This window comes from Accipiter gentilis, chromosome 23 (genome assembly GCF_929443795.1).
Source record: "Accipiter gentilis chromosome 23, bAccGen1.1, whole genome shotgun sequence".
Lineage (NCBI taxonomy): Eukaryota > Metazoa > Chordata > Aves > Accipitriformes > Accipitridae > Astur > Astur gentilis.
Genome location: NC_064902.1, coordinates 22,401,270 through 22,421,285, shown reverse-complemented (window position 1 = coordinate 22,421,285; position 20,016 = coordinate 22,401,270). Strand labels below are relative to the sequence as shown.

General features: G+C 42.3%; 1 protein-coding gene across 7 annotated transcripts in view; it reads right to left on the bottom strand.

Annotated features, from left to right (window-relative positions):
- Positions 1 to 20,016, bottom strand: part of LOC126049544 (contactin-4) — a 346,808-nt gene that overhangs the window by 69,993 nt on the left and 256,799 nt on the right. For all 7 annotated transcript variants that reach the window (XM_049826060.1, XM_049826066.1, XM_049826059.1 and 4 more), the window contains 3 exons: positions 15,884 to 16,087; positions 8,604 to 8,706; positions 7,781 to 7,965 (listed from right to left, as the gene is read on the bottom strand). In XM_049826060.1, the coding sequence (XP_049682017.1) occupies positions 7,781 to 7,965; positions 8,604 to 8,706; positions 15,884 to 16,087 (492 nt within the window). The remainder of the gene's footprint in view (positions 1 to 7,780; positions 7,966 to 8,603; positions 8,707 to 15,883; positions 16,088 to 20,016) is intronic.

Below are 20,016 nucleotides of genomic sequence, written 5' to 3'. Positions count from 1 at the left end.
GTACTTTGCAGGTTGCACATCTGAACTCCTGCCCTAAGTAACAGTGCCGAGATTTAAACGCGCGGTGCTGGAAGCACTGGGAGCGGCCACCCCCGCTATTCATTTTACTCTTTTGTGCAGCACCCGCAAGCCACAGTCTTGCACCGTGCACCACTCTTCACCTCCTCCAGTTATTTTAACCGGTTAAGCTTTCCATCCTAAAGCCATTTATGATGAAGACAACTACAGAATGAGCATAATAGGTCAAAAAATAAATCTCAGTGAAAACTGGAGGAGTCCTTTGTTTCACAGGAGCTTCGTTCTCTGCTGCTCTTTGGGAGACTTTTCTAATTAGGTCAACCTCTCCTTTCAACAGTTCATTTCAGAGAATAGCAGGCACGCTCTTGACTTAATCTTGAGTAATACACAAGGGTTGGTTCATGCAGCAAATACGTTTGAGCCACCAAATGAGAGTCACCATAATATAATGAAATTTGACAGCCTCCCATTGGGGATCATACCAATACATGGTAATGTGACACAAGATTTCAAGCATGATAATTAAAATAATTCAAATAAGGATATGAAACCAGCTCCACACTACAACATTTTCTGGCATAGCGACATTATTTGAGATAATGACAAGGTTTAATTTGTGACTGGTAGTAGTGTTCTAGAAAAAGTCCTTCAGACCATTTCAGTCAAGCTGACCAAAGCTGAATTCTTTCATATGATGAGTCTGGAAATATTTTGGCCCTATTTAGAGTACTTAGATATTACTGGCCTTGGAAACGTCCTGGAAGAAAAATCTGGTACTAAAGAAAAAAAATTACATGGAAGCTGATTAAGAATTCATCTGAATTGCAAGAAAAATCATATGCTAAATCTATAAAGTGGAAGAAAAAGCTTAGAAATCTAAGCATGACTCTTACATAAGGATAGCTTTAAAGAAAAATATCCCCCTCCTAGGTGATGAGAGCTGTCTGGAATTTGTACTCAGGGGGACAGAACAAAAATGATGGCAGCAGTCCGAAAAAAAGATGTTTACCTTTGATCACCTTCCAGTCCTCACCAATGCAAAGAGGGGCATTTTAAACCAGGTGAGTAGGAAGTATGCCCAAATATACTCTTACTTCTCTAAGACCAAAAAGCCCAGAATGAGTCTGTCCTTCATTGTAGTAAATTGAAAGGCAAAAGTAGGTACTGGAAAGCTGGACCAGAAATCATGTCCTAAACAGCATTTGAAAATGAAACGACACAGCTGGTGATGATGTATCACATCAGAAACAAGTAACAAAACCAAAGAATTATGGGAGCAATGTGAGACATAAACCAGAAATAGATCTGTAGAACTTTGCAATCGTCTCTGAGTTCAAAACAACCAAAAAGACTAAAGCAAATGAGGTACTAATAACATATACAGAATCCAATTCTCAGTCGGTGTATATTGATTTCAGTGTTCCTAAGCCAATTTATAGCAGCTGATGACCTAGTGCAGGCTGTGTAATTCATCATTAATGGCAGATGAAAGGCTGAATGACTTGTCCATTACTATATCTATTCTGAGAAGATTGACACTGAGCCCAGGATCAGAAAAGTCTAAAGACCAGAAAGCCAAGCATAAGAAGTAAGAAAAACAGATGAGAAAAATACACGAGTAATTAAAAACAAAGAATGCAGCCAGTGTATAAGGTTTGTGCAGACATCATCCTGGTGCATGCGTCATCCTGGTCCAAATGGGGTTACAGCTTCTGTAAACGAAACCCGTATGTCTCTAATTTGCTATCCTTCCCAATGATCACAGGAACATGAAACCAGAGTTTAAGTTATCACTTTTCCTCTTCTCTTCCTTTCCTTCTCTTAATCCCTTCCTCTTGACCTCTACTGCCGATTAAGGACTATTTGAAATCTATACAACTTCAAAGCTATGCAAATCCTCCACCGAAGTAATTTGCTTGAACGTTGCACCCAAATGATCTCCATTTGTCTGTGTTTTTGGAAAGTTCACCAGATACTGCCACTCCAGCAGGATGCCTCCTTTCTGCCTCTCTAGAAGAGTGACCACCATAAACCAGCCTGGGAGTTCTGCTTGGGACTAAAATACTAAATATCGGAGGAAAAGAAACAGATGAAAATGTGAAGGAGTTAACCTAGCTGATAAAAATACTTAAATTGCCCCTACCTTTCATTTACCTGCTGTTCCACATGCTATTCTGCACCATTACATGACTGTCTCCACAGCTACGCCAGGCACCAAAGGACTGTAGGTATTACAGGCACATTCATAAAGACCAGCCCTCAGGGATCTGGTTATTTTTTATCCCTGACGCTCTAGACTGCAGCTACCCAGGGGAGTAAGGGAGGTGTGGGGTGCTCTATGAGTAGCCTTCACACTTCATTTCTCATGCCTATTTGCGTTTTTGCTTCTCCTGCTGGAGAGCTATTTTTCCAAGCCAAAATTATAATCATTTGAGCACTTTTTCTGAATCTCCTAAAATTTGATTTCTCTATAAGCAGGCTTCCAGCAATCTCTTGGAAAAGTGGAGGAGAAACATGCCTGTTCTCTGTGCAGAAACTTGTTCTGGATGCAAGACTTCCCTTGGGCAGCAAATTATTCAAAACTCAGACTTACTCCCTCCTGCACTGAAGTCTGAGATAATATATATTCCACTGGCAAAAGTCAAGACATCCTCCATCTGAGCAGTGATTTTCCCCAGGACGAGTGTAACCAACCGAGATTGGGCACTGCAACGACTGCTCCCAAGGCCAACCGCCCTTTTCTGGAAGGACGGATTTGGCTGTTGCCAAGCGTTTAAGTGGCGATTAACCGAGAGTTAAATTGGCACAATATTCCGAAACAACATAGGATTTGAGAACTTTAAATAAAATGAACATGGAGATGCTTGAAGGTGAGAAATCAGTTGGCAATGTATCTGCGTAACAGGTAGCAAACTGGGTTTTCTAGTGAGGCATGTAAATTGAATTAATAATAAAATATATACTTGTCCTATTTATGTGAATTTTCTTGTATTTTTATCAGTCCAGAAACTCATTTTATTTCAAGTGGCTTTGAATTTTCAGCAAATTATCTGTGATCTGGGACCTAAACGTAGTAGAGACATACAACTGCCTGATTTTCACTTATGCAAATTTCCTTTTTAGACTCTAGCCATAATGAAGAGCATAATACGATTTACATTTGAGGTTGTTTTATAGAGTGGCATAAAGTAGCTTTCACACAAATAAAACACAGGGCCACTGATGAAAGGGGGACTCTTTTCACTGCAAAATTAAGGAGATGCATCAATTCCTGGCGGGACTTTGATTTGAGAAGTATTTAATCTGAAAAGCGGTCCAGCCAATTAAATGGCTTCTGCTGAATACCTTACAAAATGCTGCAAAGAACTGTAATCAGTTACAAATAAGTCCGTCTCTCTGCTAATGTGGATGCTGCTTCACTGACACTTTTAGAAACCACTTTAACTACAATTTTTTCCTCCTCACCTTGGCTTGTCAACAAGGTGCCGGGTAGGGACTGGATGAGCTCAGGCAAGAGGGATGCTGGAGGACCCTGGAGCAACACAGGTGACACCGAATCAGCACCTGCATCCCAGCTGGCCAAAACCGAGCTGTTTCAGTACTTGGATATTTTCCCGCTCTTCTAGACTGCATAAGACAGCGTTGATCTGACTGGAAAGCCCAATGCCCAATTGCATGGTTTCGGTCGTAATTCTGGCAGCCGTACGTTCCCGGTGGTGGTGCAGCTCCTCAGCCCCAAGCACCCCTGCCTGTACTGGGCTGCCCGTTCCCAGCCCAGCAGACCCGCCTGCGTGGCGGAGCAGCCTCCCCCAGTGCTGCTTTCTTAGTGCTGTCGCTACCAGCCCCATTGAACGTGCTTATATTCGGATCATCTTGACCTGCAGCTATTTTTCCCTGTTTTCTTTTACTCAGACCATACATGTCATTGGGGTGGGGGATATCAAGATGTTGCATTGTCTCATCAGATAGAGTCGATACAGGAAAGTTTAAATGCGCACTGAAGTGGAGCCCAACCAGTAAGCACTGGCACAACCATCTCATTTCACACTTTGCATTAAAAAAACCACTCATATTTTAAAAAGGGCCAGGAGACCAATACGATGGTGTGGTGGTATGGAGACCTTTAATGATGGTCAGCGGGGAGAACCTGGCCAAGGCACGTCAGCAGAGCTGCAGAGGGGTAAAAGGCTCTCATGTGTCACGGGAAAGGCTTTGAGCACAGAGATAAGCAGCCACAACAATGCCTTATGAGTTTGTGGTGCTTGTGCATCTGCCCATTGCTTCTTGTCGTATGCTCAGGACAACCTTTGGGTTGCGACTGCCTGTCTGGTGGAGGAAGATCTGACTGAAATGGCATCTAAACTTAACATGAATAAAACAACGTCCACAGTGATAATAAATAAGCATCTCCTTGATGCTGGTTTTATGACTAAAAAGGCAACTTCTTTTTAAACTAGCTAAAAAAAGAATATAAAAAATTGTTGGCATTGTTTTTTGCTCAGCACATAAATCTTAGCCTCACGGAGGGTTATCAAATTTAAAATTTATGAGCAGCCAGATTAAAAATAGAATCAGGTAAATGGGAGTGCTTCTGAAATGCTGTGCGTCAAAACACACAGCTGACGGCACGGTGGACCCTCGCTGCTGAGTTGGATGGCAAAGCCGGCGCTCAAAGCAGAGGCGTGGGGGCAGCCAGCGCCGTGGCAGTGATGCGCTCCAGCCGTGCCGATACGGGCTTGCACCAGGGACCTCACCTGCCTCAGCTACAGGGATTTGGCTGGCACGGGGTCTGCGGGGAACAAGCTGCAAAGTCAGGGACGCAGCACGACGTGCACTTATGGCTGCTAAACGAGCGTGGCAAAGAAGAGGTTTTGCGGTTTAATTTGCTAACTCTCAGGAGCTAATTTGAGGTACGTGGTATCTGGTTAGGAATGGCAGACAGAAGAGGAGACTTACGGCAACAAAACAAGTGATATGTTGTTCAGAGTTATAATAGTCAAGGAAGCAGGTATAAGTCACTGTAATTGCATTAACATCAACATCTCTTCTATCATGAAGGTCTATCTATCAAGTAGGACATACAGCACTCGGAACAAATGCTTTTGGAGGGCAATAAAACACAGCCTGTTGCAGGAGCTCAAAGCACAGGAAACGGAGGAAGAACAGATCTTACACGTTTAATTAACCTTTCCTGCTGCAACGAGAATGTCAAACAACTTCAGTGTCACTGATATGCTAACACAGGAAAAAATAAACATTGATACAAGAATGAAATACAGCAAAAGCCAACATTCCCTGACAACTTCCAGGAGCACTGAAAGAAGCTGACAATGGAGGCAACGCTGGGTTATCTACAGCAAGCAGGCAAATTTGAATTTCATTTTCTTTTTCTCTTTTTTTTTATTTTTTTATTTTTTTATTTTATACTATGCAAAGAGGCGGATAACCGAGTTTAAAGAAGTCACACCGTTAGAGGCAGATTGTGATCTCCAGGACACGCGTCATGACAGAGCACGTCACCATGCGTAGACGGCACGTCCGCCCGCCCGTATTACATCCTCCAGATCATTCCCTGCTCCGGGCACCAGCCCCAGCCCGCCAAAGTAACCTGAAAACCTCTGCCTACATTACAGTTGTACTTCAATAACAACATAAGACTTCTCAGCTTTAAAAAGAAAAATTATTAAGGAAAATTACTTTCTTTGTTTCAACTATTCATATAAAATGTTTACAGTAAGTTACTTTCCCTAAAAAACTTTCGCTGCCACATGGAACTCCAAAGCCTAGCTTACAAGGCAAGGGGGTTTTTTTTTGACATCTGTTTTCAGTACTAAACGGCCACCAAACACAAGCTATCCTTGAAAACTGCATACTTATAAACTAGTAACTCATCATCCTCAAGACAACAAGGCTATTTTAGTCAATTATCTTTAAAACCAGTAACCAGCAGAGGTGGCAGGCTAATACCTCTTAATAGGGAACTCCTCTGCTCACAGGACAAAAGTGGATGTAAAGATAGTTCCCAGAATCACAAACAGAAGGAGGAGGACACTCCTCTTCCCATAAAATCTCGAGCGTCTTTGCTGAAATGCCATCTTGAGTGTGAAAACCAGCACTAGCCACAGTGGCAGCTTTTGTGTAGGATCTGCAGTCCTCCAGCAATGGAATCCAGACTGGTAAATTCATTATGGTAATTAGATTATAACTTAATATATGCTATGGTAGGAGTATACCAAAGGCTCAATTTACTGCTTTGCAAGGAAGGCAGGTTTGGCTGTGGGTTGAGCAAAATTGTAAAACTGATGAGTCTTTTCATTTACTACTCACATGGGAAAAATCAGGAGAAACACGCTTTGTTTGATGAACAGAAAAATAAATCTTCAAATCTTTTAATTAAAAAAAGAAAACCCAGTTTGAATCAACCCTAGGTTCTTTCCTTAACATGAAAGATTTCACTTTGTTTTTGTTATTTCACTCCTTTTTAAAAGAAGAAGTGTTCATTTGAACTGGAAGCCCCAAAAGTTTTGACTTCTAAATGAAATGTATTTTAGAAGTATTTCTAATTTTAAAACATCCTTATGCATGCCTTTTAAAAAAAAAAATAAATTACATTACTCACCGAATTCAATCCATTTTTGCCAGGAAGGTTAGTTCCTAAACTCTTTTTCTGTGGCAAATCTACTATAAATCAAAAACATTCCTCTCACCTCTGGAGTTCAACCCAATCTTCCCTGCCTAAAGAAGCTGGGCCCTCAGGAGCATTTGGGGGAGAAAACACTGAATTTCTCTCCCTGTGTTCAATAAAAAATGACACTCTATTATGCTCCTGAAGACAGTAACAGGGCAGCAACAAAACAAAGATTTTTATGATGGTGGGGAGATCTCTGCTCACCTACATGTGGGGCATGTAACCTGCAGCCTTCTCCCCTCCAAAAAAATATCAAACAGAAACTAAGCACCAAACCAACAGCCCATTCGTACCTCTAAAACCCCTCTCTGTGACTCTCATTCACCTCTACGTAGGTAAATCCACAGTAACTCAAAACAGGTAAAACTTTCCACCTGCAAGCTTGGGTCATCTCCTAGAAGCATTCAATTTGCTTTGCAAGATGGGGCTGTTTCCAGCAGAAATGTGGGATAGACAGACACTTGTATCAGGATTAGAGGTACTAACACATCTTCCACTTAACACAGAAGGCCTATAAAGCTGAAATTTTACATTTTTATTGTTCCCGGATCAATGGCTCTGATTCCAGTGTAAGAAGAGCAGGTGTAGGAAGTCTTTGGGTGAAGAGGAGTCTGCCGGCTCCGACATGGTTAAATCCCAACTTTCCAGGCTGTGCAGCCAGTGATCCGTCTTGAAAGCAGTCCTTAACTGATTATAAGCCATTAACATTTATTAACACAAGCTGGGGCAACACATAGGTAATATATCCCAAGTTGTAACCACGACAATGCTCCACCAGAATACGTGCTTTACCTTCACAGCCACAAAAAGGCAAATGAGGTGTTCCCAAGTGTTTTCTGCATGTTACCATGCCAATGTCCTTCCAGCAATGCGCTTTTGCTCCAACTGCTCTGATTCTCAATTAATATGCACCATTCAGACAGGTTTTATTTCAAATTACACCCTTTTTGAGATGTGCTGTTTGCAAAAGAAAGTAATTTTTAAAATATCCCCCAAAATTACTTTCTCACAAAACATTTACTGCATATTGCACTTGATACAATAAAACTCCCTGAAAGCAGGCAGTCTGCTTACCGTAAAATATCAGTTGTCCTCGTGCCACGTTTTTCCCTCTCACATTTTCAGCTACACACTCATAGAGTCCAGCATCTTCTTGCTGAAAATTTGGGATTTCAAGAAGTCCACTTGATCTGTGTCTCCTGGCTTTTCTGGGTATCTGTTTCCCATCCGCTCTTCTCCAGCTAATCGTAGGAACTGGGCTAAATAAGAAAATTAAAGCAAAATAAGTCTTGCAGAAAAAGATATGGGTCTTGTTCTGATAAGCTCTCATTTGATCGAGTTAACACTGTTTCATGTTTGAGGATGATGAAAACATGGTCAGTCTGAAGACTCTGGCACAGGATCTGGAGCAGTTTTATTATGGGTGGCTTATACATAATATAAATATACACATGTATACCAATGGTGTATCACTCACATACGTCTTAAAAGCATGAGACTCTGTATTATTAAAATGCTGTTTTGACAAAGTTGAATTTGGGGTTCTGCTGTGACAATACATCCATTTTCCTACCAGTCCCACATTTTGATTTTGTAAGTGTTGCCAGTGTTTACTCTAGAAACAAGGGATGTGTTTTCAGTATTGCAAGAGACCTCAAAATAGGAGATGTACAAACACATCTTTACAAAATAAGTTACATCTTCTCTCTTCCTTGGGAGTTTGTATTTTTGGTGAGCAAAGCCCCTGCTCCCCAAGTCCTTTGTCTGCTATGAATGCTTGCAATAAGTAACTCCTGCTGAGGAAAGTGAATGATTAGGAAATCCAGCAAACTCTGCAATACAGCACTATGAAAGTGAGAAGCTGAAGCAATAATAATAATAAAGGATCTAAACTTACTTCCCCAAGGCAAAGCACTCCAGTTTCACTGTTGTTCCTTTTGCAGATGGAACTGTTTCTGGGAACTGCACTTCTATTTTCGGCTCATACTCTCCCATCACCCCTGTGAACATAAAATAGATGCTAAGGCTTGGTTGAATTTTTGCAATAAATTCACAAGTGTTCCCGCGCTAGCACAGAGCTGTTCTATACATCATTACTTGCCCAATTAATCCATTCATTTTAAACATGGCCTGTTTCTAACAGCCGTGTAGTGTGGGCTCTTCTCCCATTTACTGCCAGAGGAAAATCTGAACCAGCGCTCCACACCATCTGCCAAAGATTAAAATTTCTTTATGGCTCTGTTGCTTTTTGCTTTTGAATATTCAGGATTTTTGCAGGTACCTTGTGAAATAAGGAAAGCAATAACAAGGGAGGTTCACCACCTTCCAGAAAATGAAATGCGGAACAAATAGCCATTAGAAAAAGTTTTAAAAGCACTGGAGCTAATCAAGGCTTCTATTAACTTCAAGGATTTAGATGCGCAGAGATCATATACTCTTCGGGTAATTTCTTTATTTTTACTGCCCCAGTAAATCATGTATCGTGGCAGCCTCTTTATGAAATTGTGTTTAAAAATTTGTGCACATAAAAAGGCCATTATATTCATGATAAATGGCTACATTTCTAGTCACTGTACTGTCTTAAAACTGGCACATATAATTTCACCAATAGTGATTATCAGCTAATTGATGATTGCAGTTTAAATTTTAACTGCACAGTGCTTCCTGGATGTTGGCCAAGCACGGGGCAGGCGAGGAACGTGCGGGCTGTGAGGCGGGAACGGTGCTGGATCGGACCAGATGAATACCACCAGGATGCACAAATACAGAAATGAGATAGCTTGACTAACACCGAAATGAGATAGCATGAGTTTGCAGAGATATTCAGGTAATCCAGGGCTGCTTATGGTGGCCCATGATGGCAGTGCTGCTTCCTCTGCCCCTGTTTTGCAAAGAGGATGCAAGAAAAGCCTTTTTTTCTTTACTTTTTCACAGTTAACAGTTTTAAAGCTGAAAATGCTCAGTATGAGGCTTACATGAAGTCTACCTTTACTTGCTGACCTGTATATTACCTGTTCTGGTGCAATAGCAGGTTACATCATCTTTTTTCCAACCTGTTAATTGCAAATAAGCATTGCTGCCACATTATATAAAGAGTAGCTGCTGCACAACATCAGTCATCAAAATTAAATGCATTTATTAACAATACGAATACTCCCTCCATAGTCTTGTCCTGGCCCGCACATATAGCAGGAAACCCGTGAGTCTGTCTCAGCGCTCCAGCATTTACATACTATACAAATGAGAATTACGGGGCACGCTACTCATTAGCCCTCTACACGTTAAGACTGCAGCCCTGAAGGGCTGGAAGCGTCTGTTACAGTTAACATCATGGAAGATCCCCTCTCTTCTCCTGATTGTGACTTGCCAAATCTTTGCAATCTTGCCGGAATTTCTCCAGACTCCGTGCTAAACGTCTGCTGGGCGAGCTTCAGCCGAGCCAAGAACAGCTACTGCCCAGTGGTGTCTGAGGGCAAGGCTGGCTGTGAACGTTTGGGAGCAGCAGCATTGTTTTGCTGGTATTAGAACTTACTGAGATCTTTTCCCAGAAGACTATTTCCACGTTCTGCAACGAAGACCACCAATTTGGCAGAAGAAGTGCTTTTGAGGCTACACATCCCACAAAAGCCTGACCGGATTCAGGCAGCTGCCTCACTTGGGAAGATGCTGGCTTTCAGATGCTGGAGAAACTATGGTCTCCATCACCCTCCTCACGATGGCTGAAGAGCTCCTCAGTGCCTGTGCCACCAACCACCCCCGCCCAGCCCAGGCAGGCGAGCAGAGGAGATGCAGCCCCCACCAAAACGACTCTGCAGGCGCCACTGGCAGCCAGCCGGAGGGTGGGAGATGACGCGGCAGTCAAATAACATGGGATAAAGGGAGCTGGCCCGAGGAGCTGCCTGTCCACCAACAGGCCAGCTACAAACCAGTAGTCCTCAACAAACAAAATCCATGAGAATGGTTCCTTCTTCTGCACATCCTCCATTGCTGAGGCAGGAACTCGGTCCCCTTAGGCAAAGCAGGCTGTAAAGTATAGCGTGACACTAACGGGCTATTTAGGAAATTAAGGCAGAATGTATTATTAATACATTATTCAACTGACAGAGCAGGAGACAGGAATGGGAGGGAGGAAAAATGGCTTTTTTTGCCTTCTCTTCACTTATTCCTTTTATTGTTCCCATTTCTTTGCCTCGGGCTGTGACTGGAGAGCCCTAATCCCAGGGCTGACAAAACCCCAGACCAGGATGGGAAGCTACCTGTAGGCTGTAGGACATTGGCTCTGGCAACTGCTACTGCCTCTTATGACTGTGAGGGCAGCTGTTTTACCAGTGTTACTGCAAACTCTAACCACTTAAAAATCAGGACTCGTACCTGGAAAAATCACAAGGCTCCCAATGCAATTACAACCTACCTACACAGACACACATATATATAGGGTATGCTCTGAGTCCTGCCTTCTCAGCTTTATAGGAGAAACATCAGCGCAGTTTAGATACCTCCATCCCGAATGCAAGACCATTTCCGTGCAGACAGTCCTTATTTTTCCTGCTGTTCCTGGGTGATTTAACATCTGACTTAGCTGTGCAGGTGGAAAGGACAGGGGAGAAAATAAAAGACTAAACTAGGCACGAGGTTTGTAGCTTGGAGAACGTTTCCAGTGTCATGGCACATCAGATGCTCTACATGTTTGCATTTCAGAGGCTTTCGTATTTTAACTTCCAATTTCAAGGCTTAAAAAACTTGCTTTTGGATGAAAGTCCCAGGAATTCAGAAGCAAGCTAATTTGTCTGAGGAGATGATATGCATTTCCTGACAACACCTGTGAAATGTTAAAGTTTAATTGGCCCATACAGCTGCCGCTGATGGTAATTTTATTCCAGGACTATTTCAGTTCCTTCCTACTATATTACTGTTTTAATTCTGATATAAAAATCCAAAGTGCATTTTAAAGAGAAGTAGTAAAATACTGCAAGAGCAGTGGCTGTGAGCACCTGGGCGTTCCTGTTTGCTGCAGGGTCGGGATGGCGCAGAGGGTCCCAAACATGCTGCCGTGGCAGCGGGGATGGCATCCCTGGGTACCCATGGCCGTTCCCGGGATCATGGTGTGGAAACCGTGGCCTTGACAGGGACACGGCAGCCAGGGGCAGCCAGACCATGGACACTGGTTTATTAAATGGAGGAGACAGTGTTGCAGGTTTGTTCCCTTTCCTCCCTCTCTTCCAGTCCATATCCCACCGTGAACTGCCAGAAGGCTTGTTTGGGAAAGAGCCATTCAAAAGTAAATCCTTCTTCTGTCTGAGCTGCAGTAAGCGCTACAATACTAGCAGATGCCTTACTTCAGGCTTTAGGATCATTCTCAGCCTTTGGTGCCATATACATTTAGCTCTTTATTTGATTTCCTACCGTGAAAATAGCTCAGAGAGCCCTTTCTCCACAACTGGTGCCAACTGGTATGGTCAGGACTAACTCGCATTCCTGCAGAATCCCAAGCTAAAACCCAACCTCAATACCTTGGGAAATGTAGAAAACCATAATATCTTTTATTTTTTCCTTTTATACACTAGCACTTACATGATGTGAAAGGGAATGCTGCTTGTCATTCCTCAAGACTTGTGCTGGAATATAGGCGCACATGTCAGGACAGGTCCCAAACCGTAAATGTGCCATTTCGGGGACTGCTACACTTACATGATACTGTATTTAGATCTTACATCCACCTGCACTGCAAGCATCCTCACCATCACAAATCCATACAGCTACATAAAAGTATTTAAACAGGGGGTGACTGCATGCATTTGTGGGAGGGAATTAAGAGGGCCAGAGGAAAAATGTCCTTTTCCCAGCACATGCTGTACTTTGTACACTGTATTTATCATCATCAGATAACCTCTGTCCATAGAAGCAGAGAGTTTGAGCTCACACTGACCGTGACAGCTGCCTCGGCACGGTCTGTTCCTACCACCATCCCGTAACCCTCTGTGATATTTATCTCTCCAAGGAGGAAAAGCTGTCTGAGGATAACTAATGGGGTAAGAGGCACCTTCTGCTTCCACAGCACAGCAACAGGGAAGGAACCAGAGTTCTGTCAACAAGAGCATGTACCGGTGGTTACAAAAAGCCGCTGCAAACAACATCAGGAGATCTATAATTCCGGAGCTTCGCAGCTGAAAACAAGCAAAAGAGAAGGACAAAAGGCACAGGTGGGGAAAGCAATCTGCCTACAGGATCTGATTTCATCCCCTACACCCATATCTTTTCCTTTTACAGATTACAGCTCAAAAGCCTGGCATTGTAAAGCAAGCAGCGCTTTAAAAAAAAATGCTGAAAAGTTGTTTTTCCAGGATGATTACATTCAAGTAAAATAACCATGACAAAGATGGCAGGTATTCAACGTAAAAAGCCTAAATGATTCACAACTGAGTCTAGCAAAATTACTGCCATAAATTGGAGAAGAAATGTGAAAAGAAACCTCGGGGTTCTCACGGGTGAGATTTCAGCCCAGCATATGCCGTCCTGCACACCCAGCCCTGCAGCGGCGAGCTGCTCTGGGTGAATGAGGACTGTTCACCTGTTCAAGGAGCAGTCTGAGCATTGGCAATGGTAAGAATACCCACAACATAATCCATACAGTTATCTGTTAAAACAGTTGAAATTCTTAATATCGAACAGCATAGGGTCAGCCAAACTGTGAGCATCTGAACTCTGTTTTCTTCCTACAGCTCCAGAATTGGGAATTTTTAAAAGTTTTTGAGTGAGAGATTATCATCAGCACAAAAGGAAAGAGTCTTCTCTTTTTCTCTCTTCAACTCAGTGTGAAATAATTAAAAAACCAAATATAGGCGCTATTCTTAGTTCTACAGGACCAGTATTCCTCTTGTATAGTGTCTTCTTCCACCATTTCTTTCTTTCAAAGTAACAGGGCTATGTATCAACTACAGGGACCCATAATTAATTCTGCACGACAGCAAAAATATTTTGCATTTAAAAATAACTGATGTTTGAGAAAACCAGAATTTCACAAGGAGATGGTTATAAAGTACCTGGATTTTTGGTATTTCTATACGAAGCCACCCAGGCAATAGCTTAGAAACTTGTAGCAACAGACAATTTTATGAAGGGTGCATTGGAGGAGGTCAGACTGTCCCAGCTGGAACACCAGCCCTCCAGCCCGGGGCTGAAGGGCCTCAGAGCAGCACCAACTCCTCCATAACTCAGGAGCTGCCGGGGGGGCAGGAGACCCCCCCAGCCCTTCTCCCGAGCTGCACCAGAGCCCCTGCAGACGCGGCACCTCGCTGCCCGCCCAGGCAGCAGCCAGAGGAGCAGCTCAGTACATGAAAATCAGTTGAGAGAGGTGCATTATGAATTTTTTTCCACTTAACTCACTAATTGAAATTAAATGGAACTGAAACATTAATTGTTGATGAGCTAGCCTCCAAGCCTACTAATTTAATGATAAAGTGTTGTAAGGAAAAAAAGCATGTCATATATATATTAAGATATACTGGACACGTCAGATATGGATACAAAAGATAAGCAAGACGCATTTGCCAGTGGAAATACAATGTGCCTCACGTTTTACTCTCTTCTGTTGTTCACACTTCTGAAGCAACATACATAATTTCTCTTTTCAAGTGTGACAGTGTGTTATATCGGATTTTATAGAGATACTCTATGTGCAATGAAAAATTGAGACCTGCTGATTTTTAAAATGAAGTTTGCCTGTAATACTAGTGCATACTATTTTAAAATACATATTTAGCCCATGTTTGGCTTTCAGTAAAGCCATCTTTGGCTGTGCAGATACAACAGCACCTTTCTAGTTTAACTCAGGAATGTACTCCCCAGCCCCTCAGAGGTTCAATTAAAGTTTCATATCTTTAATAAACAGCAGAGTGCACTTCAAAGGAATCGGAGAACATTCTTGTGAATTACCTCAGGAAGGCAATCGGTCCCTATAAATAAAGCGGAGTGCACAGAGGAGCGATGCACTGGGGTAAAGCCCTTGGCGAGGCACTTTACAATCAGGCTGCCTAGCAATCATCCCAGCATCAGCCCCATCTCAGAACAGAAGCAGACATCGAGCTTGATTGTGATAGATGGAAGCACTTTCAGCTAGGTGAGGTTTGCATAAAAGTCCTGTTAATGTAATACTTAAAAATATTTCTTTTTCAACACTGAAAATGTTAGTATGAGCCAAATTTAAATATTCCTCTTTATTTTTCATACATTAGATGACTTACTCTGGACTCGGAGGGCCAGATTTACTGCCACTGTGTTTATAGAAATGCAGCCTGCCCTGTAATGGAGAGCAGATCTGCCACAGACCTGGAAAAGCAGCTGTCTTCACCCCTCCCAGCCTAACCACGGTGCTTTCTTGTTACTGACAATGTTTCCAAACTCCCCCTCTGCAGGAACCATGTTAATGTGAAGGGGACAGCTACGGGCAGCAGGCTGGCGGCAACGAGCCCGTATTTTACAAGCAAGGAAATTTTGTCAAATACCACTAGGTGACAACGGATCTTCTTCTAGACAAAGTTTCTAACAATGCATTTCTATTTCTGGAACAAACAGCCTAACTGTTATCCCTTAAACAGACAAATTTTAATTAACTGTAATTGCAAATTAACATGCAAATTTATTTTTTCTTATCTACTTAAAAATGACGACGATACAAATCAATTGTCTGTATAAATTTAGAAATCCTCTTTTGGTTTCTTCTCGCTTTTTTGTATTATTCCACAGATTACTAAAAATAGCACTAATTCTGCTGGGAAATACAGCCCGAGCTAATAGTTACCGAAACAACAAAGTGCTTTTGTTCACTTCTGAGCTGCATAAAATGAGCAGAACTAGTATACCCAAACTCTGAAGTCTGTTTTATTTCCTGTCTTTAGCCAAGTGTCACCAGGTTTTTCTTTTATAATTGTTGCCCGATGTTCCAGTGGTGGGAAGAGCAACCTTGGCCACAGCATCATAAACCCCACCACTGTCTATGACTTTCAACCACAGCTAAAGCAGAGGTCTCCAGCCTCACTGAATCTTTGAAGGGGAAAATCTCTCCCTTTACTCTGATATAAATATTTCAGGCCATTTCTTAAATTCTGGGTGACAGCCAGTCAAGGAAAACAAAACAAACTCTCCAACCCCAGCCCCCAATTCCCCTCCTCTAAGTCCTACCGTCGTTCCTGAGGATGAGCGGGGTGGGGGGACCCAGGACCCTGCTGTTGGTCACTGTGTTTGTCACCACGCACGTGTAGTTGCCCACATCCGAAGCTTCTACCTTTGCGATGTACAAATTCCCAGTCTCTTGCGAAACAAAGCGGCGATTGTCCTGGTGTACAAAGGTCGGGTATTCGTTGAAGATCCACGCGTAGGTAAGCTCTGGAAGCACAAGGTACCACCAGCGTTAGTGACAGGATGCACACCCTCATGGGCCACAGCGTGATGCTGGGCTCCATCCCAAGTCAGAGCTGGAGCCCCAAAACCTATTTTCTCCCTGCCCCCTTTGGTTAGGGAAATTGGATGTATCACAGCCCATGAAATGATAAAAAGGCTAACATTTTGCAAGTTCTCATCTTTATGGCTACAAGTATGACTTCCCACTGTGACACTTTTCCGAGCCTGCACACAGATCTAATATTCTTGTGGATCCTTCAAGTTCTTCCAATCCAGAATATAATGCATTTTACAAGAATCTCACCTTTTTGTCATGAACACTTCAGCCTGACTCATGACTTTTCTTTTGTCTTTCTTATTTTTTTTCCCCTTTAAATAGACAGTTTGGAGGAGGATCGGCCGAGCTGTGTTATCACACACTGTATGTTTTATTCCTTTGGAATTTCTGAATCAGCAAAACACCGAACACTAAATTAAGCAGCTGTAATCTTCTATATGACTAATTAGACAGTACTCCATGTTTTATAAGGCATCTTTGGAAGTTATTTGAGCAATAAAAAAATAAGTGAGAGAGATGCCGCAAGTGGTTGCAGAGTTTGTAAATGAGGTTAATGCAACATAACCCTATTATATTTGCCTAAGACTAATGCCCAAACACCCTGAAAATACTTGAAGAATTAAAGTGAATACAAGATTGCTGTAGTTTTCTAAGGGAACACTAATTATACTAAAAAGCATATTCTTCGTTTAATACTCTAATGAGTCATAACTGTAATTGACCTCAACTACCATTAGGTACTTTGGAAAATATATTCTGCCCTCATGTTCCACTGTTTACATATATAAGAGGCTGAATGCAGATTGCTGGCTTTTATTTATTTATTTTTAACAACAGGATTATAAAATGCCTGCTTAGACTTTTAGGAAGATATGATAATTACGTTTATGTGGGAATATCTAATCATCATATTTACACATGTGCATCTAATTATAAGTAACCTCATGCTGATGTCAAGAGGATACTCAGAGCAAACAAGGTACCACTTCTCAGCTGGCTTATTATTTTCTGCAAGTAGTTAAGTTTTTTTTTTTAATTTACTCTTGGTGAACAATTATCTTGTTCCTCCAGAAGCATCCAGCAATAGGTAAATAAACATCACTGCCCTGGAATACACAGAGGCATTTAAATTTGAGTGAATCTTCACGCAGCAGGGTTCCACCAAAGCTCCCCAAGCTCTGCAATACGGCAACATTTTGCATTGACTCTGGAATGGTGAATTGACCACGTTCCTCAGAAAAACACAGGACTGGGAGGGTCTTTCTGGATCAACATTCCCTGCCCCATCCTATCCTTCCCCAGGTTACGTAGTCCCACGCATAAATATACCCTCGAAGCAGCAAGGTTTTTGGCTCCCGCTTTTCTGTTGTAAGCTGGTATTACTTTAATTGCTAAGAACCCTCTAATTTCCAGGTTAAATATTTTCATTACTAGTCTATAGCTATGTGCTTCTGGGCTGATGATGCCTTTAGCTTAAAGAGTTCTTGCCTCTTCACTGGTGAGAGCCATCAAGAGCCCTTCTGCCTTCATTTTCAAGACAGGCTTTCCAATCTTCTAATCGTTGTAGCAGCTTTTCCTACCCTCTGCCTTGAATATTTGTGTCATTTGAGCTCAGTGCCAGGTTGGAAACCCTGGGTAAGCAGGTCACAGGAGAGCAGAAGGCAAATGTAAAGTTGTGTGGTAGTAAAGAGGTCTGATCAAAGACAGCACCAAATGGTGGTAATCTGGGATTCCTCCACACAGAGGAACCCAACGCAGGGGGAACTAAGGAAGACCTATTTCTAGAGTGCAAACATCAAAATCTCCCCAAAAGCCATCTTCAAACTCTATTAATTTCACTACATAAAACTGAGGAACGTAATGAAGGTCTGATGTTACACCTCTGCCTGCCTTTCATTAAAACAAATCATTGTCCAGAAAAAAACAACTGCCTGAATTACACAGAATTAGATATTAGGAGCAGTCCATTATTGTTATATAAGATTCAAAACAACTGGATAAGACTCTCTCTCTCTCTCTCAAATAACATGGGACTAATGGAATATAGAGCACAGGGAATAACACAGACTGGAGCATCTGTAAGTGCATTTGCTTGTGTAGCAACATGTAAATAAATACTGTATCAAACTCACTTTGATTTCCTTAGAGATCCTAGTGCAATATTTATGGCTTTTCAAACTTGACGGATTTCTTTTGATAAGGTTTCACATACTAATTGCTCTGGAAGTGATAGACAGTTCACATCCCATAGGCAATTTGTAACAACTGTGTAAACAGACACTTAAAATACAGCCCGAGATGGCTCCTGGTGACTGCGCGTGATTGAAACGTTTACTGAAGCTACAGACACGGAGTCTTTCAGTACAAAGAAGGAGCAGTAACAGGCAATTCATGGTTCTCTAATTACACATTAGACTTTACATCCTCGAGGAATTCACTACAAACTTCTCCTTTCTAATTCTGGGCCCTTTTCATGTAATTTTGCCTAATTTACAATGCTTTTAATCTCCCCTTTAAAGCACATTCAAGTATTCACATTCAGAATATTATCTGAAGATTTCTGACCCATATTTGCTGTTTTTAAAGACAAGCAGAAACTCCACTAGCTGCAATCCCACTGCCAGCAGCAGAGCACCTGCCTGGTTATCCGCCGCAAAGACCTATGTCGTACTTTGATACCGTACTTTTCGTCGCTGCCCTGATGGCCTGGATTTCCATGACAGACCAGAATGAGATGAAGATTTTTGGGTGGCAAATCTTCACTTCTGTAACAATTATCGTCAGCAAGGACAGGAGGATGGAGAAGTTACTTGGACGTTTTTCGTACCGATGGTCTACGTACCCTGGCTCAATCCATCACCAGATGGAAGACATTCAACCCCAAAACTTTTCTTGCGCTACCGACTACTTCAAGAGCCTTTTTCATCTACACAAATCTATGCCAACGGATCACGCACACTTGGATACCTGGAATACCCACACTACCACCATTTGCACATGCTAGAAGGAGGAAAGTGGATTTCTTTTTGCCAAGAGAAAGCAGGTTTCTGTCCACAGGGTCACAAGTTGCTAGGTATTTGCTCTACTGGTCCAGAGCAAAGACAACAGAGATGGGAAAGAGTGTCCTAAATTAGTCAACATCACTCACCTACTGCAAAGTAGCCCATGGAAAATTTGGGCTTGTGAAGAGCAGTGGAAGCAACAGGCATGTTAGCAGAAGCTTGATTTGACTTTGGCCGAGATGGATGGTGGAAGCAATGGGCACAAACACAGAGAGCCGCGAATAACTCCCAGATCGGACATGCGGCAGGAAAACCCACTGCTCACCAGCAGACCATTAACCTCCTCTGCCACTGCAGTAGAGACTTTGAGGAGAAGCTCAATCACACAGAAATATCACAGTACACTTACCATTAATATTTATGTCTCTGGGCTAGTGATTGGCAGGAGAACATGATACGCAGTACGGGGCAGGCAGGCTATACGCCTCAAACATTCATCTGTGCAACACCAGGCAGGAACAGCCTTGATTCAAAGCTCCACCGACAGCCTTTTATTCAAGTTGCTATTTCCAGACTTGGTTTACTTAAACATGTGTGGCAGCAACACCAAAAAAGAAGCCAGAAGCCTTTTCCTTCATTCCTTTTATCCTTTTCAGAAACTATCTCACACCAGTTGCTCATTCCATGCAGTACAGCGGACCCTGACGCTCAGGCTACCTCTGTGTTTCAGGACCAAGTGTATTAACCACAAACACATACGCTGTATCCCGTACAAATATCAATCAATATTTAAAAATAGAACCCAAGTCCTCTGCCACTATTGCATGGCTAAATATCATGGTTTAACAAAATTT